At 44.0% G+C, this 27,435-nt stretch overlaps 1 protein-coding gene across 1 annotated transcript; it reads right to left on the bottom strand.

The window, feature by feature from the left end:
- Positions 1-2,623: 2,623 nt before the first annotated feature.
- On the bottom strand, positions 2,624-26,870 carry si:dkeyp-77h1.4 (cell surface glycoprotein 1). The gene is made up of 9 exons (XM_063199829.1): positions 26,804-26,870; positions 13,317-13,375; positions 11,755-11,778; positions 11,281-11,556; positions 7,728-8,018; positions 5,506-5,796; positions 4,774-4,952; positions 4,256-4,354; positions 2,624-3,892 (listed from the first exon to the last, which is right to left on the bottom strand). The coding sequence occupies exons 2-9, from the start codon at positions 13,363-13,365 to the stop codon at positions 2,624-2,626; spliced, it is 2,478 nt and encodes an 825-aa protein (XP_063055899.1). The 5' UTR covers positions 13,366-13,375; positions 26,804-26,870.
- Positions 26,871-27,435: the final 565 nt, after the last annotated feature.

Below are 27,435 nucleotides of genomic sequence, written 5' to 3'. Positions count from 1 at the left end.
GGTGTGTGTGTGTGTGTGTGTGTGTGTGTGTGTGTGTGTGTGTGTGTGTGTGTGTGTGTGTGTGTGTGTGTGTGTGTGTGTGTTTAAAGGAGAGAAAGAGAGGGATTGTGCACTGTGGATTGTGTGTGTGTGTGTGTGCACGTGCAAGTGGGGTATGCAAAATGTGTGTTTCGTATGTGAGCCTTTACAATCGATGCATTTATACTGCTTACATCAGAACCAATAACAATAAGAGTTTTTCTATTGGCCTCTCTCTTCCTTATGTTGCACTACATTATGTGTTGGGGATTGATCTATGCCTACATTAGTTTATTTCCATAGATGCAAAGTTTACTATTCCCTTATATAATCTGTCTACATAACATGTCATGTACACACCAGCGGATAATGAAAAACCTGCAATAGGCACTATAAACAATGTGAGATTTGCACTTTTTTGAATTTACATAATATCTGCTTTTTTCAGGTGCTATATGGCTTTGGGTTTGTATAGCATTTAATTTTGGACTTTCATATTAAAACTGTCAACTTGGAAAACAAGTATAAAGTAGGCAGTAGACAAATTCACAGAATATATATATCCGTAGAATTACTTTTTGGGCTCTCTGGGTGATTTTATTTGATTGAGTTTTTTTTTTAATTCTGTGCTTTTCTGGAAAAAAAACCTAAATAACATTCTTTATACTTCTCACACAGACCACTGATTATACTCATTTTTCATCTGTGTGAAACGTGACTTATGCCTCTTTTCCACTGCCGGTTTTCTGGTAGGCCTACAGCTCGACACAGAGCGACTAGGCCGCCACTTTTTGCTTCACTGAGCTGTGTCTTGCCTATTCAAAAAGGAAAAAGTGACGGCCAAGTTGTGCTGTGTCGAGCTGTAGGCCTACCAGAAAACCAGCAGTGGAAAAGAGCCTTTAGAGACTTAAGTCTTCTAGTAAACAACGGCATGTAAACCCCCTCCAATTCCATAGCTGTTGTATGAGATAGGAATCAAATATTCATTGTCTGCCCTCCAAGCCGAATTCATCAGCATCAGAGCCAGGTCATCTAGCAGTGCACTTACTCACAGGACTTTACACGTAGAAGATTTGATAAACAAATAATTACATTAATACTATGCTTACAGTTACATTTTCACCATTTGTAAACTCTTTAGAATAGAATTTCCTTTCAGGCTATAGGCAACAATATACAATAGGCTAGGGCAGCAAGGACTCCAAATGACTATGTGGTTGCAGCAGGCATCAATTTCAGTCATCCAGCAAAACATTCTAGAACATTCTTTTGTGATCTCAATCTGATCAAAGTGACTGTGGCTATGAAAGACTATTTATTCCCTATTTGTGTCGTACTTGGAGCTACAGGAGGCCACATACAAAGTCCTATAATTAGAGCATGAGGCTTTTAAAAGTTGAACACCTGGACCGTTTCATCTGCAAACTGACTCTCTCCACACACAGCATTTTCAGAACTGACAAGAGAAGGAAAAAAGACTTTCACTTAAGGTTCTAGTATGACACTGCTGGTCTGCACTCTTGAGAACACTGTTGGCCTCCATGCATGCTAGGCTATATACTGTATGGACGGCGGCCAGAGGTTTGGCTACAAAAATCTGATCTGGATGGTTGCTGGTGGGAAATACAGAACACAGTTAAGGGAATGCGGAGCAGGAAACCAAAAGGCCATGTGGAGAGTAAATGTCAAAGTTGAAAGGAAGGTTGACGCCCTCTCATCTTTGGGTGCTTCATTTCAGATGCATCTGAGAGGGTTTTGCTTTCCGCGTGGAAACGGCCGGCCACCGGGGTCTCAGATTGACGAGGAATGTTCCAGTTGTAAGTTCAGTCTGTTGGCAGTCCAGCCAGAGAAGATGATAAGACACAGAGTGGTCCTGACACGGGGGGTTTTGCGGTCATGCAGGTGCTATAAACTCGAACAGCCATGCTCGCCCCTGTTTCTGAAGTCCACTTGTGGTTTTTGGGTATATGGTTGTTGTTGCAGGTGTCCCGGACTTAACTGAGATGATATGGCATTTCTGTTCACACAGGCAGTGAGTAACTACCTCGGATGGTGATGAGTGGAAAGCCAAAAAACATGTTTTTTCTCGTCCCACAGATTAACAATAAGCTCTGCACTAAATTACTCTGCATCAGTGATGTCCTGTGCCCCACCTCCAATAAGCAGTGCTGCATCTTTTATTATGTTCATGCATAAAAGCGGTTCCCCAGTGAATGGTTTTTCTTTTTCTTTTCTTTTTCTTTTTTTTTTTTTTACATTTGCTTGATTTGGCAGGAAACAGTTCAAGATCTGCCAGCAACGAAAAGAAGGATGATCACAACGGTGTCAGTCTTTGAGTAACTTGATGCATACGGTACAGTGAGTACTGGGAGATGAAGTAATACGTTCCCTCTTAGTGAGTAATAGGTGAGGTATGAGCTACATTGGTTATGCACAAAAGTGTTTTGCGTGTGTTGAAAATTCCCTTCCCCAGGAGCTGTGATGGCATTATAGTCGAGTACAGTAGAGTGTTTGGATTGTCTAAAGTCAAAAAATGGAGGAAAAAAATTCAGAACAGGATAGCCTTCCTTAGGGGGTATGGGTACTGCAGAGACCCGATTTTTGCTCAGGTGGTGGTCTCCTCTGCTGCTGAGGGCGCGGTGTCATTGGTCACTGGTGGTTCGGCACCTCCGTCTGAGCTCGTGTCTGCAGGAGGAGGGGGTGCTTTCACCAGACTTATCCCTGGGCTCCCAGGGCTCTTTGGTGGGGCGATTTTGGGAGATTCCAGTCCTGGAGCTGGGGACTCGCTGTCTGGCTCGGTTGTGCCATTGGTGGTGGGTTTGGAGTCGGCAGCAGCTGGTGACACCGCCGGCTTTGGATCAGGAGTGGGGCTTGAGGCTGGCTTAGGCTCCGGTGTAGGAGCTTTGGTCTCCAGGGTCGGGCTCACGGCAGGCTTGGGAGACCCGGGAGTTGGTGTAAGTAGAACCTTTGGTTCGGGGCTTGCAGGTGGTTTCGGCTCAGGTGTCACCGGCTTCTGATCAGGAGAGGGTGATGGAGGAGCCTTCAATTCAGGTACGGGAGATGGTGGAGCTGGCTTCTCGTCAACAGCCTTCGGCGTAGTTGGACTTGGACTTGACTTGGCCTCAGGGACTGGGGATTTAGGGAGAGTTGGAGAAACAGCAGGTTTAGGCTCTGGGGGTGGTGTCAAGGTGACCTTGGGTTCGGGAGGAGGAGTGGACACTGGCTTGGCCTCGGGAACCGGAGACTTAGGAGCTGGTGATTTCGGTTCTGGTGTTGGAGCCAATTTAGGAGATTCAGGAGTTGGGCTTGCAGCTGGTTTGGAAATGGGAGTTGGGCTTGTAGGTGGTTTTAGCTCAGGAGTTGGGCTTGAAGGCGGTTTTAGTTCCGGAGTTGGGCTTGCAGGCGGTTTTAGTTCCGGAGTTGGGCTTGCAGCTGGTTTTTGTTCAGGAGTTGGGCTTGCAGCTGGTTTTTGTTCAGGAGTTGGGCTTGCAGGCGGTTTGGAAATAGGAGTTGGGCTCGCAGGTGGTTTGGACACAGGAGTTGGGCTTGCGGCCGGTTTAGGCTCAGGGGGTGGGGAGGCTTTGGGCTCCGGAGTTGGGGGAGCAGCTGGTTTGGATTTGGGGGGAGGAGGAGAAGCTTTAGGTTCAGGCGTCGGTGGGGGAGCTGGTTTGGGCTCGGGCGTCAGGGTTGGGGCAGCCTTCGGTTCGGGTGCAGCTGATGTGCTCAGGAAATCACTGTCATGCTGCAGCGCCACAGAGGGGGCTTCCGTGTCACTGTCCAGAGGCAGGGCAGTGGTGTTGAAGCCAACGCCCGAGTCGCTGGTCTCCAGGTTCTTGTCAAAGCCAGTGACCTCCTTTGAGGACACCTCCAGGCCCTTTTAGCGAGAATGAATAACAAGAACATTGGTGATTGTTAATTGGGCACGAATGGCAATGCAGTTGTACAGTGTAAGATTAAACCCTACAGTGAATCCTAATGTGAGTGAGGGATTATAGTAGAGTAGTAGAGTAGAGTATCATTTATTAATCCGGAGGGAAATTAAGGTTAGCATAGTTAGGATAATTAAGGTTAGGGTAATTCTGTGATAAAGTTTTTGCAGGTTAGAATAGGAATGATCTTTTGTTTCCTTTCTTTATTACTTCTAGTTTCCACGGTTCACAAATAGACTAAATAGGAACTATAGCAACTAGGACATCCCTCTAAACCCTCCCCTGTGCTCTGTGATAGATAAACCCACCTTAATGCTAACCTCTGTGCTCTGGGACTTCTCCGTGTTGTCCTCCTTCAGAGACGTAACATTCGTATCCTCAGCTTGTTTGCAGGCCTCTTTCACTACCTAGCAGACCAAAACATTCACAAATCAAGTAAGATTCAAATAACACCAAAGTGATTACTCTGTGGGACCAGGAACAACCTTACGTAAGTCATGTGAGTGAGCCATTTTTTCCTGTTTAAAGGTGCCAAAAATGAGCTGCATGTGACCGAGGAGTACAATGCCCTACAAAGGCAAAGTGTAACTACGCCAACATTGAAACATAGAAAAAATACCTTCAAAGCCTTAGGTTGGATATTGTAGTTACTGAAAATTTGACACAGCACATTTGGACCATAAGGCTTTGTCAGAAGATAAAGGAGGTGTAATGAATATCATTTTCAGTTTAAACTGGGGACAAAGGACAGGAATCATTCTAGTACGGTAATTTGTCTTGAGCACATGCAAACACTGTAAACAGTTACAACAACAAATGTGCATACCTGTCGAAAGACATCCCCCTCCTCTTGCCCTGCATTCTTTGCAATCTTCTCAATGGCCCGGGCCTTCTCCGCCCTTTTGCGGATCTTCAGTAGACAGGCAAGCAGACACACAAGGAGCAAAAGTACCACCAAGGCTATCAGGCCAATTATGGCGATGTAGAGTGTTGGCAGTTTAAAGTCTGAAAGAAAGAGAGAAAGAAAGAGGGCAATAAATATTTTTTTCCAAACTTTTTTCATTAAGCTAAATAATATCAAATAATGTTTTACATAGATGTACATTTTTCTTTTTTTGGAAGAACTATCAACCCCCACACATACAAACAAAAACAAACAAACTAAATAGACATAGCTAAAGACAAATATAGCATATAAACCATGCTCAGTATGTCCCCTTTAAGCGTTGGGGTAAGTATCAGACATGTTGAAATACTTAAGAAATGGTCCCCAAAAATTCATAAACATTCCACTTCTAAATCTGATTTTTTCTAGTTTGAGAAAAAGTGGTAGAAGGCACTTAATCAACGGGTTGTTTACAAATGGAGTTTAGATTCCCAGAATAAATTTGATGTTCATCAGCTTGTCAGTGTAGTCGCAACATGGTCCTTATAATCACATGACTTCGATTGAAATAAACATGACAAATTCCCTCCACATTTTGTAATGACACACAAAAATTACACACACTGGTGCTTCGTAACTTTTGCAATATATACTCACTAAACACCATTTTACCTTCCACTTTTAGGTGGGTGTTAGCGATGGGGGAGCCATCAAGGTCTGTAACCAGGAACACGCCAGCATCAGTGGCCTTCACGTTCTCCAAGACGCAGAGGTTGCCATCCACAGAGAGACGGTCCTGCATGTCCAGCTCCTCCGGGATCGTCAGATCGCCCTTTGACATGATCACGAAGGACTTCTTGCTGTCGCTGGCAGGCGTGTACTTGATGCGCACCAAGGAGCTGTTCAGGACGAGGTTGAACTTCAAAGTCCCTCCAGCAGGCACTTCTGGAAAGTTCTGATGCACTGAAGGGGGTGACAAAGGGGAAGCAGTGCAGTTTTGATTTCCAATGTTCTAGACTGAATTCTGTTTTTCAAAAAGGCACAAAATGTAATATATGTTCTACGTATTTCTTCTCTTCTATGTCTGCATGGGAAAGTAAAAAACGTAATTTCAATTCTTTGTATGACCAACACATGTAAAGAAATTGACAATAAAGCCTACTTGACTTGACTTGACACTGAAACGCATTTGTGCAATAAAAAAATCACAATTTATGCAAGGTATCGCCTCCTTTTTGAAAAACTGAGTTGAACATTTGGGCCAGCACCCTCATAGTCTAAGTATTTACGAGTGACGCCTTCTCCAAGCTGGACACAAGACTGAATTTTAAAATCAAAGAGTTCATCTAATAACCCCTACATGCACAGCCTCTGTTATAAGCTTGTTGTACCACAATCACTGGTGTGCACAGGCATTTTGGGGGAAAAGTGATGGGAGACATGTTTAACTTATGGCTGCCTTACTGAGCTACATACAGTAGGATTTATACCGATCCATTGTTCACACGCTTTTAATCGTCAAGCCTTTCTAGATGATCATGTCAACACAGATCACAATACAGTACATTGTGGAAAAAAACTTAAAAAAACCCCTCTCAAAATGGGCATTTTTTGTCCAGTAGGGCAAAGGGCCAGATGCTTTAGCACCACCTCGTCCCTATCACGCCTATGACCACAAATGTTATTTGGTTATATAAGACTTGTGGTAGTGTCAGAACAATGCTGTTATGATGTAGTCAAGCTTTTCCAGCAAATAGAGAGTCAGATCCAAAGTGATCACATCCCGAATCTTGAAATCATTCAAGCTCCTCGTTTAAAAGGGCTCTATGTAGGATTAAAAGTTTAATTAATCACTGTCTTGAGTCAGCCGATGCTTATTTGAGTCATTAGTAAGACTCTTGCGACTACTTTCACGGTCCTCTGTCAGAGAACCCTAAATGTAACTTTAGACAGAGTGGTCAGCTATGGGTGTTGTGGGAAACACCTAGTTCTCATACGAAAAATCGCTTTACATACTGTATTCAGATTTGTATCTGAACTTCTGGCATTCTGTGATGAAAAACATTCTCACAGTGAGTTTATTTAAACAGCATTTTTACATGACGGTGTAGATTGAGACAGACATTCCACAGGTCATCCTACATTTAGCCAGGCCGTGCCCTCCTAGTGACGCAACGCCTTCAGAGTTGCTTCTAGTCAAGCCAAGAGCAATACAAGATTGTTTCTGAGCTCCCGAAAAATCGGGAACTCCTCCACCTTTGTTGAGAAGCATATAACCATTAAAAAAACAAGGGAAGCAGGTCGACCACGCCGTTTGGGAAATATGAATTGTTATGTTCTTAGTCAGACCAAGTCTCGAAGAGATTTGAAAGTTGATGATAATAAGGCTATCCCACATTGTGCCCCCTTAAAGGTTTCCATAATTGTTAAATCTATTACGATTATCTGCAGCAGCAGTTCGACCCTTTTTGGGGATCCTAGGTCAAATGCAGACAGGGGGCCTTCTCAGTGGTGTAGTCTACTTTTTTGAAGTGGGCATACTGTATATTTGAGCATTTTTGTGGTGGGTGTACTGTGCTTTTCAAAATACTGAATCAATCAATTTTAGCTGGGTATGCTGAAATCCCTGACATTTTCAGGTGGGTATACTACGTATACCTGCGTTCTACGTACACTACACCACTGGGACGCATAGTATTATTTTGCTGGTACTGTATGTACTATGATACGGGGGCCCCATACAGAGGGCCCCATTTGGGGGGCCCATACAAAGGGCAGATTTGGTGGGGTCCTAGGCTAGCCAATTGAGTAGTCTGCCTATCAGTAAAACTGGCTCAGATTATCTGGACCCTACGAACTTCACAGAGGAAAGAGGTTGTGTTCTCCAACCTTACCTTTAACGTTCAGGCACACCTTCTTCTGAACTTTCTTATTTTCATCCAAAATGGTGTAGGAGCCCTCATCCGCTCCCGTTACACCGGTGAGTTTAACTCTGGTCTCCGAGACGGACAGGCGGCTTTCATAACCTTCCTGAAACTCGTCGCCAAGGAGCGTCAGAGCTGGCCGGGACGTCTGGTTTGCCTCAACAGCGATGGGCCGGAACTCGACCGAGATGGGAAGGGGCACTCCGGTGAGCAGAATGTGGAAGTTCTCGCCATACATGACGCTGTGCTCATTGGAGCAGTCTGAGAGAGAGCAATGGGATGGCAAGATCAGGAGCCAGGGGTGACCAGGGCCGTAACCAGACATTTTCAAATACAGAGGTCAAATACTGCGTGCTGTACTGCATACTGAACATTTAGAATGCTTTAAACACTTCAGTCAAACTCTAAGTTTGTTTTCATTAATCACTGCCTTGTGGATACATGGGGGTGGTGTATGCAGACTGAATTTATCATTGTTGATCATTGTATATCGATTTTCATCATAGATTCATTTTAAATTACTGAAAAACATACAGAGGACATGACCTCTGTGTCCTCAATGGTAGTTACGGCCATGGCGGTAACGATAACAGAGATACAGATCAACAGAGACAGCAACACAAAGATAAGGAAAAATACTAGGTGGGGAAGGGAAGGCAGAAATAAGTAGCGTCATGGTATCTTTGAAATAGTATTTGGACTTGAGAATTCCACAATTACATCCATTACAGTACATTACATTTTCCATGGCAATGGATTGTAAACCTTACCAAAAATACCTAACCCATGTAATGAGAGATGGCTGTGTTCTTTAGATGAGTCTACTTAAAGGGTGGTCAATGGGGATACAACAGGGTACAGTACATGCCCTACAGGGCTAGTCTACATGTCGAACATATCGAATGTAACGCTAGTTACGACGAACATATTGGACAAAAAATGAGATAGGGCAACCTGGGAGCAAACATTAAGAATTCTGATCTGCCATATTGTACAATGTCACAGCGTAAGCATTTTATTTTAATATGCTAACAAAATAAGAAAACTTCTTCAACCCTGTCTGAACACACTGACACTATTCCCTACATGCACAAGGGTGATAATGGATTTCATGCGGAGTGACTGGCAGGTCATGGAGAAGGAAGTGCATGAGTGCATTAATGCAGTGAACGATTGAATCTTCTTTTAATTATTCCACTTCATTAGGATTTATTGTGGGAAAAAAAGCCAGTGTTCACAGCTAATAGCTTTACTTGATTAAATTGGATTTTAATGTATGTCTTTAATAAGCAACACAACAGCTGTCTCTGTAGAATAATTAAAACAGGTCGTAAGCTGCCCATGTGATGAGACATTCATGAGGATTGAGGACTGACTTCACAAATATGTGAGGATTATAGTTTAATAAAATTTCAATTAAATGAATATTAATAAACTTGTTTTCGTGTTCAACTGTCTAGGAAGATCTAATTCTCTCAAACCCTGCTACTGCAAGACAGCTAATCAGGGCTTCGTTTCTCAATTGGGAAGTAGCTAATTTCTAAGCAACATTGCAGAGTAGATACTAAAAAAGTTGCTAACTCTTGTGTTTCGAACGTTAGCACACAAAGTAACTACTGCTTGGAGTAATGTGCACTCTGAAGTAGTGGTGACTTTGAAAGTGAGGCGCCTCCTATCCGTATCTCGACAGTGAAGTTGAAGTACAGCTGGAGTAGATCCATTTTGCCATTTTTACCCGCACACAGCCATCCTAAGCAGCCCAATTGGGCGGGAAACAGCCCAATCTGGCAATACTGATTCACCTCAGCCACCCCAAGTAACACACAGCGCTAGTCTACTTCAGAGTGTGACTCCACCCATTAGCTAAACTTGTAGTACATATTTGACCACAAATGTGTAAATATATTTTAATCCTGTGGTGCAAAAGCACTGAAAATCAATCGACATGCACACAAAGTCATGATACAGCTGCGAGAGTGTTCAGAACACAAAGTCACATCATGTCATTTGTTCGTGAAAAAAATGTGTCATATCCTTGGAATCTGATGAATTCCACACAAATAATATACTTTTAGCTGTATACCGATTGATTTCATTTCGAGGTGTAATTTGTGAAATATTTGGATTAGAAAGTATTGGTTACTCCTGGAAATTCACTGGTTTAAGTGTCAAGTACTCAAAACAATTTGATGCGAATTTCATTTCATAGCCTAGTGGTATTTACGCTTGCCTGTCAATGAGAAGACGCGAGCCACGCGGATTCGAATCCACTATGCAGCATGTTGACAAGAACTTGTGAAATCATGTTTTGTGCCCTACAGTTTCCCATGAGTTGGTAATGCACAAAATAAATTATCTATTTCTGCCAGATATTTCCATAATTTTGGCACTGCAACCATGTGCATTCGAACCTGCCTGGCTCCTGTTTTCCCATTGAGATGCAAGCGTGAATACCACTAGGCTACGTAATGAATTTCATGCCAAACTTTTTTAGCAAGTTGACACTTCAACAGGTGAATTTCCGGGAGGAAGCAGTACTTTATCATCCAAATATTTTACAAATTACACCTCGGAATGAAACGAAATCCAATCGGCATGCAGATAAAACTGCATTATTGGTGCGGACGGTGTCAGATTCTAATGCCACGGCCGTGTTTTTTCACAAAGAAATTACAATGTGTAATGTGACATGTCTCAGCAAAAACAGAGGGCTGTGTCATCCAATCAGAAGGGCTATTCCTCGTTTTCTCTTGTCGCTTCCATGCTCACGCACTGTAGAGAGGAGAAAGTAAGTAGCCGTGTGGACTCAGGAAAGTAGCCATACTTCTCTGGGCTTCGAGAAACACACGTATTTCGGCTTGAAGTAAGTAGAAACTTGCAAAGTAAATCGGCCAAACTATTGTATTGTATGCCCCCTACTGTATGTGCCCTGGATGAGCCGTCTGAATCTCATTGTTCGCATTTGAAAGCAACTTTCTGGTTCCTTAACACTCAGACATGCGGCGTGAAGATGCCAGCCGGTTCAACATTAGATACAGGAATGGGCAGCAGCACGGTTGTCTGTCTGTCTGAACACGACATGAGTGAATAGGACTGTCGGTTCCATGTTTGTTGTTTTGTGTTCACATCACTATCTACTGGGAGGTTCTAATAGGCTACTCTCAGACTAGGGCTGCCCAATTATGAGAAAAATCAATACCCTGTATCACGATTATTGCAGTCAATATTGATATCACAATATTTTAGACAATATTTCCAATTAATTTTGCTTAACAATTCACAATCTTCCCTCCCTTCAGCAGTTGGAGTGGAGGGCCATAGAGAAACACACAGTGGTGCTCTGCATAACTGTTGGGTAGCAAGTCTGCTTTGTGCTCAAAATATTGTTTCAAATCGATATAATGAAATTTGATATTGTTTGACTGTAATATTGATATCACGATATTAATACGATATATTGCACAACCCTATCTCAGAGCCTGTTAAGTAAAATAATGAGTCAGGGTTGAAGGTGCTTGCTTACCCCTCACTATGAGTGAATAGGACTTGCTGATGGTGCTGTTGTCCTCTGGGTCCTCGGAGGTGACGGTGTACAGCCCCTCGTCGCTCTCGCCCACGTTCTCCAGGACCAGGTGGCTCTGCTGCTGGTTCAGCCTGGCCCTGGGGCCCTGAGCCTCCCCGGCCTTCATCAGGACAACCTCCCCACCACCTGCGCTGGCCGTGCGCTCAAACACCACTTTGGCAGCGCCCGCCGGGAGCTGGATGTGGAAGTCCTCCCCGAAAAACATGACCGTCTCCACTTTGGTTGAGAACAGCAAAGAGATGGAGGTGAGGGTGGGAGAGAGAGAGAGAGAGAGAGAGAGAGAGAGAGAGAGAGAGAGAGAGAAAATGGTGAACATGACATTCCACGAAAACATTGTTGTCTAATGCAGAAATGGTAACTGGAGGTAACACTCTGTACACAAAAGATAGGAAAGAGTGTATCTGCAAGACTTACCAGGTGGTAATGGTGCAGAGAAACCTGAAAGGGAAAACACAGAATCAGCACAATGCAATGTAACGAACCCATTGACCCATTCATCAGCTTCCTTTTCCTGCTGTTTAATATGGATCTGATTCAAATCATTATATTATTGATACCAACAGTTTTAATATGCATATCCACACACCATGTTCGTCAATAATAACACATTATTACACAGAAAAAGTGTTTATGAGTGTTCATGCTCAAACTGCAGCGCCTGCATCAGTGGCGGAACAATTGCACATAGGGCCCCAGGGCAAGACACTTATAGGGCCCTCTATATGGCCTGCCATGGTCACAATATGGCCTCCACTACCAACACAGGAGGGCCCTGGGCCCAGGGGCAAATGCCCTCCTTGCCCTCCCTTTATCTCCGCCCCTGCCTGCATTACAGTAGCCTACTGGTACATGTCGTGGTGAAACCTTGTTCCTGTATCACAGTAGCCTACTGGTACATGTACTGTAGTGGTGAAACCTTTGGTTTAGCAGGACTCATTAAATATTCAGAGGGCTGACATATTGGAGCAGTAGGCAAGTTTTGGCTGATAGTCACACCCTGGCGACTCCAGACTGTGCTCAAGGGTCCCCCATGTCTGTCTCTCTTGCACAGGGCCGGATTAATGCACAGGCTAGATATGGCTGCAGCCTAGGGGCCTCCACCTACCAGGGGTCTCTTGAACGGCCAAAAGTGGAAAATTGTGGAATTGTGACAGGATGTAATATTGAAAAAAATCATGTGTCGTGTTGAGTACAGTTGGTAGACAAGTTATCCTTAGTTCCTAGTTCATAATTATGACACTGTCTGTGTAAATTTGTCGCGAAATCTGCCTTCCGGGGGGGACCACAGCATCCTGTAGCCTAGGGGCCCCAACCAGGCCATCTTAATCCGGCTCTGCTTGCAAGCCTCCTGGGGCTTCGGCCACTCCCTCTCAGCCTTTTCGGATCACTACACCTTCCCGAGAAGACTCCATATGAAGAACAAAACCCTCCCTATTTCCACTGATGTGAAATATAGTACAAAAATAAATAAAGCAATAGGGAATGGGCTGCGTCTGAGATTTGTATTTATGGATGGTCTAAATTGCATTTGGAATTAGAGTGTATTGTTTATGTGGTATTGTGTTACTCGTACAATGTTCCGCTTCTCTTCTTTTCCCATCTCATTTCTAATAGAAATGTGATAAACTACAAAATATTAAATGACATGTCATTTTTATCATTTTATGGTATCTGTATTTTTTTGTAGTACACATTTTGGCCAGTGACACCGAGGTAAAATAGCACCACAAAATGTAATGCCGTAAGTCACTGGCAACGGTTATGTTGACAGTGCATTTTGTATAGTGTAGGCGAAGCACTACAGTGGAAATAGATGTCAGCAGGCTGCTGCATGGCCCAGTAGCTGCAGGGCAGGGATGGAAAAAAATCATTTATAGATAACTCTTTTTTTTTCTCAATTTTGTCATGTCTGATACAATGTTTAGGGTCCCAACGGGTGTCTACATCAGTTTGACAGGGTCTAATTCAAGTCTCACCTTCAAGGACTAGTGTACTCAACACCAGTATTCTGAAAATAGACCCCATCTCCGCAGACCTGAAAAGAAGCAGACAGAATAAGAGAATGAGAGGGGCTCTCGTGATCATACCCCCCCCACCCCCCTCTTTTGTCTGATAAACACCGGGGTGGCTTACATCAGATTTCATTTATACACAATGAACTGCCACAGCAGGGCTGGTGGTGGTGACATCATCCTCCCATCGCTGCAGACCCCCTATCCCCTCCCCTTCCCCTCCCCTCTGTACCTCAGATTCATCTTTTTTATTTCTACCAAAGGATAGGCAGGGAGGATGGGCAGCGGAGAGGAGAGGAGAGGAGAGGAGAGTGAAGAGGAGGGAAGAGAAGAGGGGAGGGAGAGGAGAGGAGAGGAGAGGAGGAGAGGAGAGGAGAGGAGAGAGGGGGGGGGAGAGGAAAGGAGAGTGAAGAGAAGGGAAGAGCGCAGAGGAGAGAGGAGATGAGAGGAGAGGAGAGGAAAGTGAAGAGAGTGAAGAGAAGGGAGTAGAAGAGCAGAGAGGAGAGGAGAAGAGGAGGGAAGAGAAGAGGGGAGGGAGAGGAGAGGAGAGGAGAGGAGAGAGCAGAGGAGAGGAGAGAGGGGGGGGAGAGGAAAGGAGAGTGAAGAGAAGGGAAGAGCGCAGAGGAGAGAGGAGATGAGAGGAGAGGAGAGGAAAGTGAAGAGAGTGAAGAGAAGGGAGTAGAAGAGCAGAGAGGAGAGGAGAGGAGAGGAGAGGAGAGGAGAGGAGAGGAGAGGAGAGGAGAGGAGAGGAGAGGAGAGGAGAGGAGAGAGCAGAGGAGAGAAGAGAGGAGAGGAGAGGAGAGTGAAGAGGAGGGAAGAGAAGAGCAGAGGAGAGGAGAGGAGAGGAGAGGAGAGGAGAGGAGAGGAGAGGAGTGGGGAGGGAGAGGAGAGGAGAGGTGACGTGAGGAGAGGAGAGGAGAGGGGAGGGGAGGGGAAGGGAGGAGAGAGGAGAGGTGAGGTGAGGTGAGAAGAAGGAGGAGTGAGGAGAGAAGAGAAATATTGTGGTGTGGTGTGATGCGGGGTAGGGTTCCGTCTAGATGAAGGAGAGAGAGAGAGAACAAAAGGAGTGAAGGGTAGGAGAGGCAACAGGGTGAAAGGCGGTAGGCAGTGCATCGTCTGGCTCTACCAGGACAACCCAGACAGCTTCCTGGAAACATGTTACTTTCTCCCATTTAAAAACACCCACGTCCCCTGGAGATCAGGAATATAGGTCGAGTGCAATAATAACTGGGTGCTGCTGTGTCTGTTCTACCAAAAATCCAGATCCCAACAGCCCTACTTTCATTATTCAGATATTATTTCATCATTTCTAAATGATAAATAGATTTTATGTCTGTCTTTAACATAGACATCGTACGGAGGTTAAAATGATGTAATCTGGAGACTGGTGCTGGAGGGCACGGTGCTTTTCTTCAATGCCCTTAAAGTCTTTTACTTAGTATGTTATTTCTAGCCGAGTGGAAACAGCGCAGTGCACCCGGTCACCCCATCCCTCACACACACACAAACACACGCACGCGCAGTCGCAGTCGCGCACACACACACACATACGCATAAAGAGCTACCAGACATCATCAGTTCCAGTGGCGTGCACAGACATTTTGGAGGTCAGGTGCTGAAGGGGTGTTGTTGGGGGCATGGAGCTAGGCTATCAAGGCAATATATTATATTGGGGCATTATTGTAACATGCTTTTGATCGTGAAACATTTGTAGATTATCATGTCATTATGAATGACAGTACAGTGTGACAAAATTTCAGAAAATAACTTTCAAAAAGGGCATTTTTGTCCAGTAGGGAAAAGTGGCAAAACATTGTCCCTATCTGTGCATGCCTATGATAAGCTCAGTACAAAACATATTGCCACCACATCCATAACTCACACTCATATTCTACAGTAGAAACATAACTCACTCAAACCCATTTGCCACACTCCATATACTTTGAGCAGTACCAGAATGATCCTTATGTCAATATTGCTCAAATTAATATGACCCTCACACACATATGCATTAAGAGCTGTTACCACCAGACGTTATCAGTTCAGTATAACACATATTGCCATCATATACATTTACTACCACATTCTCTACAGTAGAAACATATAACTCACTCAAACCCATTTGCCACACTCCATATACTTTCAGCAGTACCATTATGATCCTTATGTCAATATTGTTCAAATTAATATGACCCTCAGACACATTATTATGTGTCAATAATAAACATTATTGATTTTTAAATTAATGGCACTTTTGAGAGAAGGAACAAACATACACTGCAGGGCACCAGTTAATCTGATTTGAATGACATAAGCAGGTAAGCATTTATCTACACAAATCAGATAAGTGTAATGGACTGACAGGTATCAGGGGAGCTATCTGTAAACCAGAGTAGCATCCCTAATGAAGTATGAGGGAGGCCACTGGAAAAAATGGGCCTAAACGTCAAAAAGGTTAAGAATCCCTGGCCTAGACTTGACTAAAATGGAGGATAAACTGGGGGTGCTGTGGAGCAGCGCGCTAAGCCCCCCACACTTGGGCTTGCATGCCCATGAGGACCCTGGTTCGAGTCCGGACGGGGTCATTTCCCAACCCTACCCCATCTCTCTCCACACTCTCTGTCTGTCGCACCTTCACTGTCCTATCCGAAATAATGGCCCAAAAAGCCCATTAAAAAATATCTAAAATGGAGGATAAACTGAAAAAAAGACACCGGAGCAGCACAGATGAGATTCTTTTCTTTTTTGTAATAATCAAGTGCACAACATATTAGGGACTAACATTTCGATGGAGTCCAGAGTCCAATTCGGATGAAGATGGTTTACCCATCGAAAAGTTAGTCCCTAATATGTTGTACCCAGGCTCAGCTACACACGATCTGAAGTCTATGAAAATCAGGCAAAATATGCTGTGCACTTGATTATAAAAAGAAAAGAATCTCATCTGTGCTGCTCATGAGAGCATTTTGGCAGATTACATCGAGATAGATATTCATAATGCTGGCATCATATGAAAGTCACTAAAGGTTTCTGGCAACCCAAGGTTTCAGAATGGTAATTATTTGTGTTGGCTTCAAATATGGGTTATGTACAACATTTTTTCCCCATAGCAATACCCAAGTGTGCTGTTTCCTCAACTGCTACACACAGAAAACATCTGTGAAACAGCTTAACTACAACCAGAATTACCCTCCATAGTCAGAGCAACATTATACAGTAAGTTCATAAAACACTTGTGCAAGGTTGCCTGGCTCTTTCCCGGCCTGTGTAGTTGAACGCTATAGCCTGGTCCTGAACATCCCATAATACCACCATTTCATTTCGTATTCATGGTCTGGAGGTTGTTTGATCTGACACGATTGCAGGAAGCGGGAAGTTAGCACTCAGTTCTGATTTGAAATGATTGGACAGCTCTCACCCAACCACAGACACTCAACAACAACATAACCAGGGGCCTCATGTACAAAGAAGTGCGTGGATTTCCTACCAAGAAAGTGCGGGCGCGAAAATCTTGAAAGTTACTTACGGACAAAAAAATCCGGATGTATCAATAAGTGCGTAACCAGGTTTTGCCGTGAAATCTTGCGCACATGCACGAGCACACGCGGGCCCAAGTCTCCGCCTTGTCTCCTCCCTTAAATATTCTATATGAATATTCTAATTAGTATGAACAGACCCATTCATGTGCATTCATTGGTTGAAAGAATTGGAAAGGGAACGCGGGAAGGGGAACGCGGGAAATACATTTCATGATGCAAGGTGAAGGCGCAGTTTCGGAGGTAGCCAATTTAAAAGGAAAAAGGCTGCGCGCAATAGCCAAACAAAATTACTTTGGCGTGTATAAAATCAGGCATTGGTAATAGCCTACTTAATGTGAGGACTGCAGAAAAAAACTGTCATGTTATACTGCAGTACTACAATGCATGTTTCCCAACAATTGATATTTACAAGGCATTACATCAAAACACAATGCGATGAGGCAGTCGCCAAGGCTTCCGAGAAATAAACATTTAGGCTATATCGGGTATAAATATGAAAGATGACACATGTACACATAGGCTACGCCACATGTATGAATAACTTGCAGCCTACTCAGTTAGCCTATAAAATCACCTGTTAATTGATGGACTAATTTTACAGCAGACTTATTAAAAGAGAAAGACAAGCACTGCGGCGAGGACGTTCTCAACAAATGCGAGAAGACACATTGTAGATCCAGAAAATATTCAATGTTTAATAGCTGCCAAATAGCCTACTTGAAATAATACTGCTGATGGGCATCCAATTTCGTTGTAGCCTAATTCCAGGATAGTTTCATGAGTCCACTTCATTTTAACCAGCTGCCTCAACAATAGGTTCGCGCCTCAAAATTAAAATCCACGTTTAACTGGCTGCATCTCTGCAATATTTCCGACCGCGTACAACACATGTACTTGCCCTGCATGCCTCTGTGTGCCGCCAAAAAGACGCAATGCACCACTTACGGCAACTTCCATGCTTACGGAAACTTCCACAGCAGCCCTGAAATTCGCGTGGAGATCCGCAGTTTTCTAGCCTGGTTCACACCTGACGGTGTGTGTGAAGCTTTGGCGCCCCCTGGCGGAGCAGAGCTACACACACTACCGTCTGGTACAGAGCCATAGAGCACGCTCCGTCTCCAACCAGAAAATAGGCTGAGCATTTATTGCTTCTGCACGGCCTCCTCACCAACAAATTCCTTCAAAAACCTTCCTGTTAATCTTTAAAGAGTCAATATAGTCTCTAATCTGTCTTGTGACTCCTCAATGTGAGTTACCGTTTATATTTAAGAAATAAATGCTCCGTCTATTTTCTGGTTGGAGACGGAGCGTGCTCTATGGCTGTGTACCAGACGGTAGTGTGTGTAGCTCTGCTCCGCCAGGGGGGCGCCAAAGCTACACACACACCGTCTGGTGTGAACCAGGCTAGCAGTTTTCCACGCCTAGTCTGTTTTAGTACATCTGACCGTGACCGTGGAAAACAACTTAAGTAGCTTTTTTGTCCGTAAGTGATCTTCGTACATGAGGCCCCTGGTCATAACGTCATCGTCATAAGCGCCCTCCCCCTTTCCCCCCTCCAGCAACCTGTCTCTTCGCTTATTGGCTGTTTTCTGGGGATGGTTGGTCGGCAAAATCCTATCGCTCAACATCACTCTGCAGTAAACAGTTGCCAGACGTAGTATGGAACCAAGTCTCTTGGCGGAAGTACAATGGCGCGCGAGGCTAGTTCCACGCAGCCTCTAGAGCTCCACTACTAGGTCTGGGAGAGCACGCGTTGGCTCCGCCTTCAGAAGGCATGGCTTTATCCGTCATTCCATCAATGAAGACCTAAGCAGGAGTACTTAGGCCGAATCCCATTTCTAATTTCTACCCCTACCCCTACGCCTCGCCCTTGCCCCTTGTCCCTTCAAACAGACCAGTAAGGGGTAGGGCTTGAAATGCAACCCCTATGAATTGAGACACCCCTTCAACAATCACGGAATGACAATAGGCTCGTTCGTGACGAAGCCGTAAGATTTTTGCTAGGCAGTGGGCATGCGCACTTTTCCAGTTTGATGCATTCTGGGTAGAATTTTCTGACCACAATGCATCAAACTGGCAAAGTGCGCATGCCGACTGCCTAGCAAAAATCTTACTGCGTCGTCACGAACGAGCCTAAAATCGGCATTTGATTTCCTGCATCGTCTGCATGAGCATGCAGACAGCAATGCATTGCCATTCTGGATGAAAATATTGCATGATGGTTAGAAATCTTGTCCGACTTCCCAAATTTCAGTCATATTGTGACGAAGTGACATGTCACATGGTGCCAAACAATCGTGGGATCAATGTGACTGCAGACGGACCTTTCAACACCTCCACGGTGACGCACCCCTGAACTGGTTGGCCAAAAGTTCACTCAAGTGTGTGTAGGCGCGTTGTCCCACACCCCTAATAAAAGGTGCTATCGATTTGGGCATATTTCCGCAAGAACTTTTCATCAGAATGGGGATGGTATTATTTAAATTTGACCGCTAATTTGCACGAGACGATGAGGTCGCACCAGGTTGATCTACAAGCACACCACGTGTGAGGTGGGGGGTACAGGTGGGGAGGAGGAGCTGAAGTGGGCTGCAGTGCAAACTTTTTAGGGGTGTGGGACAACACGGCCCACACACACACGAGTGAACTTTTGGCCAACCAGTTTAGGGGTACATCCCCGCAGAGGCGGTATGCAGACGAGCATCAACAGGGATGAACAACTGCGGGAGTTGCAAGGTCAGTCTGCAGTCGCATTGATCCCGCGATAGTTTAACTCCATGTGACATGACATCTCGCCGTCGCAACATGATTGAAACTTTGTAAGTTGAACTAGATTTCTAACCATCATGCAACATTTTCATCCAGAATGCATTGCTGTCTGCATGCGGGCAATGCAGACATTGCAGCAAACCGAATGGGCCTACTGTTTGCACTGCACCCCACTTCAGCTACCAACCTGTCCTCCCATACCTACGTAGATCTGGTGGGAGCCCACCGTCTTGTGCAAATTTGTGGTCAACTTTAAATGCACTAGCTGCATTCGATTTCTTCGATTTCGGACATAGGCCTAGCGGATTTGAAGGGATTTGTGCACAAATCAAGCCACTCATGCTCACCACAAAACCTTGCCATGACACAATGTTCAAAATATGTCCTGTGGTGTATTTTGTCTATTTTATATTAAAGCATGATCCTTTTAGGCCATAGAATTGAACCTAATTATGGTACTTTTGTTCCTCAGTACACACTAGTGTGTCATCACAATCTCAAGGGCAACAATGTTTTCGGTCTTGACTTGGTTTCGCCCTGTCTTGATCTTGGTCTCAACTCGGTCATGGTCTTGACAGGTCTGTCTGGGTCTTGCTCTTGATACCCCCAGTCAGAGGCACATCTTATCACCAGGCTGGGCAGGCAGCCACGTGGGGACTCCAAGCCCCTATACAGTCTCAGGGGTGGGGAAGCTTTTTCATTCGACGGGCCACTTCAAATTTTATTAAGTCCTCCAGGATTTCCCCCTGCACTTTAGGCCTATATTGAAAGTGACCACCTTTAAAAGAAACCCCACCTCCGCCACGTCCCTTGAAAATATAACTTAATTGTATTGCAAATGTGATTTCTAACATTTCTTTACGAAACATGTCATTTTTCTTTTAGTCCAGCGGATGGGACACACAAAAGGGCGTTATCGTGCACTTTTGAGTAAAAGCATGAAAATCAGTACACATATCCGTCTTGATATGCTGATTAATGTTAGCGTTGGAGGCGTCGCGAAAAATGCATCGTTTTCAAGATGGCCGCCAAATTCAATATGGCCGACCCATATTAATGAATCTACCTGATATTTGGTAGTAAAAGCATGAAAATCGGTACACATATCCTTCTTGATATGCTGATTAATATTAGCATTGGAGATGTAGCGAAAAATGCATTGTTTTCAAGATGGCCGCCAAATCCAGTATGGCCGACCCATATTAATGAATCTATCTGACACTTGGTATTAAAAGCATGAAAATTGGTACATATATCATTCTTGATATGCTGATTAATATTAGCATGGAGGCGTGTGAAAATTTTGCATTTTCAAGATGGCCGCCAAATCCAATATGGCCTACCCATATTAATGAATCTTCATGACACTTGGTATTAAAAGCATGAAAATCGGTACACATATCATTCTTGATATGCTGATAAATATTACCATTGGAGGCATTACTAAAAATGCTGTATTTTCAAGATGGCCGCCACATCCATTATGGCAAACCCATATTAATGAAGCTACCTGACAGTTTGTAGTAAAGGCATGGAAATTTGTGCACAGTTACTTTTTTATATTTTGACTGATAAATCAAGGATTGATAAATCCTTCAGGCACTTTTAGTAAAACCATGGAAACTGGTGCACATTTACTTCTTGATGTGCTCATTAATATTAGAAATTGAGGCATTGTGGGAAAAAACACATTTTCAAAATGGCCAACTAAGATAGTGTTTATAAGAAAATACATATTTTTCTAAAAAAATATTTTGACATTGCATATAATTAACACTCACAAAATACCATTGAAAATGATTAAACATTATTGGCATGTTATCAAAGGAAGTGATACATATGTTATGGTTTTGCCCAAACTGTGTCTGCACCACCACAATAGATTATTTTCTGCAATGTGATAACTTTAGAATAGGTGCAAGAGTTTGCACCACCTCTTGTGTTCTACCACTAGGTACATGAATTGAAGTGTTAAAGCCTTACACTTTGAGGATTGTTGACTTTGTTTGCATTATAGGTTTTGTACAGATGGACAGATATGTATGAAATGTTCTCTGCTAATACTCTTCAATCGGTACACTGATTGCATTCTTGAGGCCTCAAATAGGTTATACGGCAGTAGCGTTATGTACAAATCCAAGACTTTTGAGGGGCTTGTGGGATGTACAGCACCTCTAGCGCTTAGTGATAACTGCATAGGCCTTGTACAAATTCCAAAAGGGCCAGGATTTCAAGATTGCTAGACAGAAAGTTAACTTGATTTGTTAATTCATGGACATTTTTATGATTGCTTACTTCAAAGAAACTAATTGTTGATGACTACTTCTAGCTGCACAAGGTTTTCAAACAAACTGCAATCCTGCACCCAATGCAAGTTGTATGGTAAGCTTATATCTTGCCTGGTTAACACAAGTTGATCTCACAAGTGATATAATCTGGTGGTTATGCAATTTCTCATAGTAAAGTTGTGATTTACGATTGCCCATGGCAGTTTATATGTGGTATTTGGCATGTGTGTAGCCCATATCCAATCATGTCAGTTGTATCTATTCAAACAAACTGCAGCCATCGCCTTTACACCCCTACTCTTTCTCCTGATTGCACCCCAAGATCTGGTACCCTCACTGAGGGATGGAATCCATGCTACATTTCAGATCAGAATAATTGTGTAAAGTAGTAGGATTTCACAGGTTATATACCATGGCCAACATCAATCAAACTGCCAATAATGCCTAATTAAAAGATTGACATAAACTTTGAATAAATGGTGAATGGCACAGTTGGAACATGATGGCCATCAAAAAGTCAACTCAGGGTATGTAAAATATAACTTGAGTGAAAAGTTTACATGTACAGTATTAGGATTCATTTCTAGACCAAGATAATGATGTGAAGATTTGGCGTGTGTGTGTCTGTCTGTGTCTGTGTCTGTGTCTCGCGTGACAACCAGTGCCGTACGGCAGTCTGCACACTGTGCACAACTGGTGTGTGAATGTGTATGTATGCGTGTGTCTTTTTTCAAAGCGCTTTGAGTAAACTTCATAGTTGTGATACTGTGCTACATAAATACATATTGCAATGTATTGTATTGTAATATGGGTCAGTCATATTTGATTTTTGTTCATGGCCCCTAATATGAATAAGCATCTAATGTAAAGAAGTAACTATGTGTACCAATTGTCATGCTTTTACCACAAATTACCAGGTAATTAATATGGGCTGGCCATATTTGATTTGGCGGCCATCTTGAAAACAATGTTTTTTTTCCTGCGACGCCTCCAATGCTATTATTAATCAGCATATCAAGGACATGTGTACCGATTTTCATGCTTTTACCACCAAGTGTCAGGTAGATTCATTAATATGGGTTGGTCATATTGGCTTTGGCGGCCATCTTGAAAACGACTTTTTTGTGACTCCTCCAATGCTAATGTTAATCAGCATATCAAGAAGGATATGTGGACCGATTTTCATGCTTTTACTACCAAGTCTCAGGTAGATTCATTAACATGGGTTGGTCTTATTGGATTTGGCGGCCATCTTGAAAACAATTAATTTTGCGCAACGCCTCCAACGCTAAACTTAATCAGCATATCAAGAAGGATATGTGTACCGATTTTCATGCCTTTACTACCAAGTGTTAGGTAGATAGGTAGATTCATAAATATGAATTGGCCATATTGGATTTGGCGGCCATATTGAAAATTAATAAATTTTTCATGACGCCTGCAATGCTAATGTTAATCAACATATCAAGAAGGTTATGTGTACCGATTTCCATGCTTTTACTACAAAGTGTCAGGTAGATTCATTAATATGGGTCGGCCATATTGGATTTGGCGGCCATCTTGAAAACGATGCATTTTTCGCGACGCCTCCAACGCTAACATTAATCAGCATATCAAGAAGGATATGTGTACCGATTTTCATGCTTTTACTCAAAAGTGCACGATCAAATCACCCATCCGCTGGACTATTTGTCATTACAGTAGCCTCTTGCTGCAGATGGGGTCACCGGTGGGCCTATTCACTATTTGCTGAAAATACTCAACTACATCGTCCCTCAGACAGAGGTTCCCCAGTCGTGCCCTATATCGTGAATAACAGCTCACGCAATTTTGTGTCAGCATTTTCGCTTGGGGCCCCACCTGACCCTAGCATCACCTCTGCCTCCGGTCTTAGTAATGTCTTGGTCTCAGGCTAAAAGCGGCCTCTCTTGACTACATCACTAGTCTGACAAAATGGAGTCACGGCTCCCCTTCCTTCACCCCCCTCTCTCCGACATTCGAGAGCCCCGCATCCAGAGGATCGATCTGGGCCCTGGCTGCACGGGCTGCTGGCTAATCCAGACATGAAGCGGGAGTCTTGTGGCCTTTACAGCAGGCCTGCACTGCTCAGGGCAGCCAGGGGAGCGCCGTTCTGCTCATCATGCTGAATAAAAGGGAACGATTATCCCGGCATAAGCGCCACAACACCACATTCTCATCGGCCTCTTCCTCGTCACTCCACCTCCCACACATGGAGTCACACAGCACACACATACTAATGAGGACATAGATAGAGAGAGAGATGGAGAGAGAGAGAGAGATGGAGAGAGAGAGAGAGAGAGAGAGAGAGAGAGAGAGAGAGAGAGAGAGAGATGGAGAGAGAGAGAGAGAGAGAGGGAGAGAGAGAGAGAGAGAGAGATGGAGGGAGGGAGGGAGAAGTAGAAATGAGAAGCCAAAATATTCTGCATGCTATCCACTGAAGACATAAAGCCATCACACAACATCGCTGTGGCGTGCCAAACCTGTACACAGACATAATAAATAAAGCAACCCCCACAGTCTCAAACACATTGAGTATCAATGAAATCTAAGTAGGTTTTTGTTCCTCACTGCAGATTTGCTAAATGTAAGTGACTGGCGTGTAATTACCATGAATGTGGGCCACTAATGTGCCAATATGCATCCAGATAAACACAATCGACATAAGAGCATGACCATAAGGGTGCCAAAACACAGACGCATGTGTGCAGACACAGTGACAGACTGGCAGCCGCATGTATGCATGTGCACGCACTCACGCACGGATGAACGGACGGATGGACACACGGACACACACACACACATGCACACGCAAACTCGCACACACAGGGCCGCTGACAGCTTTGGCCGGGCCTGGGACAAAAACATATGAAGGGGCCCCAAACCTAATACATACAATGTAATGAGAAGCCAATTCTGCCCCCCCTCTCTCCCTGGGCCCGGGACTAGTGACCCCTTTGTCCCCTCTTGTCGGCTTCCCTGCACTCACAGACACAGGCCTACATGGGTTCTGCTCGCATCACTGGACCCACATGTGCTGTAGCACAAATTCACGCCCCTCTGCTTTTTTGGGCTGATAATGAAGGGCTTCCATGGTCAGATTTGCCATCTGTTCTCTCTCATCCGTTCCACTTGTCTCTCTCATCCAGACCCTGCCTTAGTCCCTCACTCTCACCTATTTGCCACTACAATACATTATAACGCCTCCTTTCTTCAAATTCAGAATTCTCTCTCTTTTCCACTGCTCCATCAGGACTACGTAGAGACAGGATATGATGCCATGGTACAAGGACTGTGTAACCAACGAGTCCTTAGATACTCTTGTGATATAACATGGATGGTACCTCAGCGAAAGCAGTCTGACAGCACGGCAAGACTTGCATGCATCATGAACCCACAGCTCCACCCAAGAGACACAACTTGCATTAAATATGAAGCAGAATCCCTTTTAAAGACCTCAGCCCTGGCCACTGGCCAAAACATTCAAGTCAGGATGGAGAAGTCCTATAGACTACTGCAACTCCACTGTACTGTATGAGTGTGTTTTTTTATTGTAGGCCTATGTTTTATGTCATTCTGCTGTGCAGACAAATAGCCTTTTTAAGGACATTAAAGCTTTCAACTCCAGGTTCCACTTTGGTGCTACCCATAGGCTACAACCTGTTATCATTTTATGGAATGCGGGATGAGTGCCTTCACTCTCTGCACTGTTACTGGTAGAAATTGGGGGACCTGGCTTCTGTCACATTTAAAGGGAGAGAAAACTCAAGTAACTCAATCAGAAGCAACACAGCATGATGGCTGTTCATGCCACTGCATATCCATTTGATTCCAAGGAAATGACCGCAGATGTCTACACAGTACACAAACGCGCGCGCGCGTAAATTGCCACCCTTTGCCCTCCGACTAAATTACAGGGGAACGACAAAATTGTTGTGTGATTGCATTATTTAAACCGTCACCCTAAAATAGCCCGGTGCATTAGATTCCAGGGTGCAGTCACTCAGTGTGGCGTTTGCAAATTGGTTGGTTAAATACTAGCCTGAAAAGCCGGGAAATGTCAGCCGTGGATAGAGCTCTCCAGGCACGCGCTATAGGCTTGGATTCTGATGGAGGTCGAGAAGGTGTTTGATTTCCTAACATGTATGTGAGCGTCTAACGTCATGAAGGGTCGCATAAGTGAAAAAAATGACACTTGGTAGGCTAACATCTATACCCCGCCCCGAACATATTTGTGTCACCCCCACAAATTCCTCTGATCCAGCAGCACGAAGCAGTTAGCTTATACATTACTAGATTTGTTGCATTTCTCAGAATATTGAAGAACAGTAGAAATGTTAAAAGAAAAAATATATCTCGACATACTTCAATGCTCGGTTTCCCCCCACAACATTGATAAACTGACATTCTTTTCTTTTACCAAAAATATTGCTGAATAAAGTAGATGTAATATCAGCATTATAATCAATGTAAGATTGTAACATTTCTGTGCGCTGAGTGAGCACTATTTAATAGCATATGCATAATTCAATGCGCGCCCTAGCCGGTGCAGGTGCAGCCATATGCGGTGTAAAAACGCAGCCTGCTCTAAATAGGCATGCGGCGTTTTCACACATCTTGCGACGCCGAAAGATAGGCTAGGCTTCTTTTTAATTTCAGCTACCACAATATTTTGTAATGTCCAGACACTCAAAAGCCGGAAAAATTACCCCAGAAGGCAAACAACTGCAGAATTTAACCCTTCATCCACCGGCACTACAAGGGCGCGCGGAGGATGCAGCGGACTACACCGGTAAAAAAAAAATCCATGCACCAAAAGCATCACCTTATAAATTACCTTGATTGATGCACGTCTCCGTGGTGATATCGATGTCTGCTGATTCCAAATTTGAAGAGGGAATGGTCCAGACGATTTATCTCAGTAGTCCCCTTCCACTTCCCTCTCAACCTCGCCCCCCAAGAAAGTGCTTAACCACTGAGGTTGAACATTTGGAAGAGACTCAGAATACGTCGGCTCCACGCTGCTCTCGGAGACGCTCGAGTGAGGTCGGTAAAGACCGGATATTGGTTTTATTGTCTGCGCTTAGCCCACCTTTATGCACAGTATATATTTCCAAGGTTGATGCTTCACATCTAACACCTTTACTAATCCACTGTCTGAAAACTATATGCACACCCCACCTGCATTTCTACGTAGAAGACTATAAAATAGGATGCCTGAACATTATTTTGTTCAATTAGTACCACAAACGTCTCTAAACGACTCTAACGACCATAACTCTCCATTCATATTACATTACACTTAGCTGACGCTTTTGTATCCAAAGCAACTTACAGTTATTTAGCTACAGGATATTAGTTACACAGTCCCTGGAGCAATGTTGGGTTAGGTACCTTGCTCAAGGGCACTTTTGCCATGGATGAAGGTGCTGGTAAGGGTGGGATTTGAACCTGCAACCTTCTGATCTA

This window comes from Engraulis encrasicolus, chromosome 5 (genome assembly GCF_034702125.1).
Source record: "Engraulis encrasicolus isolate BLACKSEA-1 chromosome 5, IST_EnEncr_1.0, whole genome shotgun sequence".
Classification (NCBI taxonomy): domain Eukaryota; kingdom Metazoa; phylum Chordata; class Actinopteri; order Clupeiformes; family Engraulidae; genus Engraulis; species Engraulis encrasicolus.
This window is presented reverse-complemented; position numbering and strand designations above follow the sequence as displayed.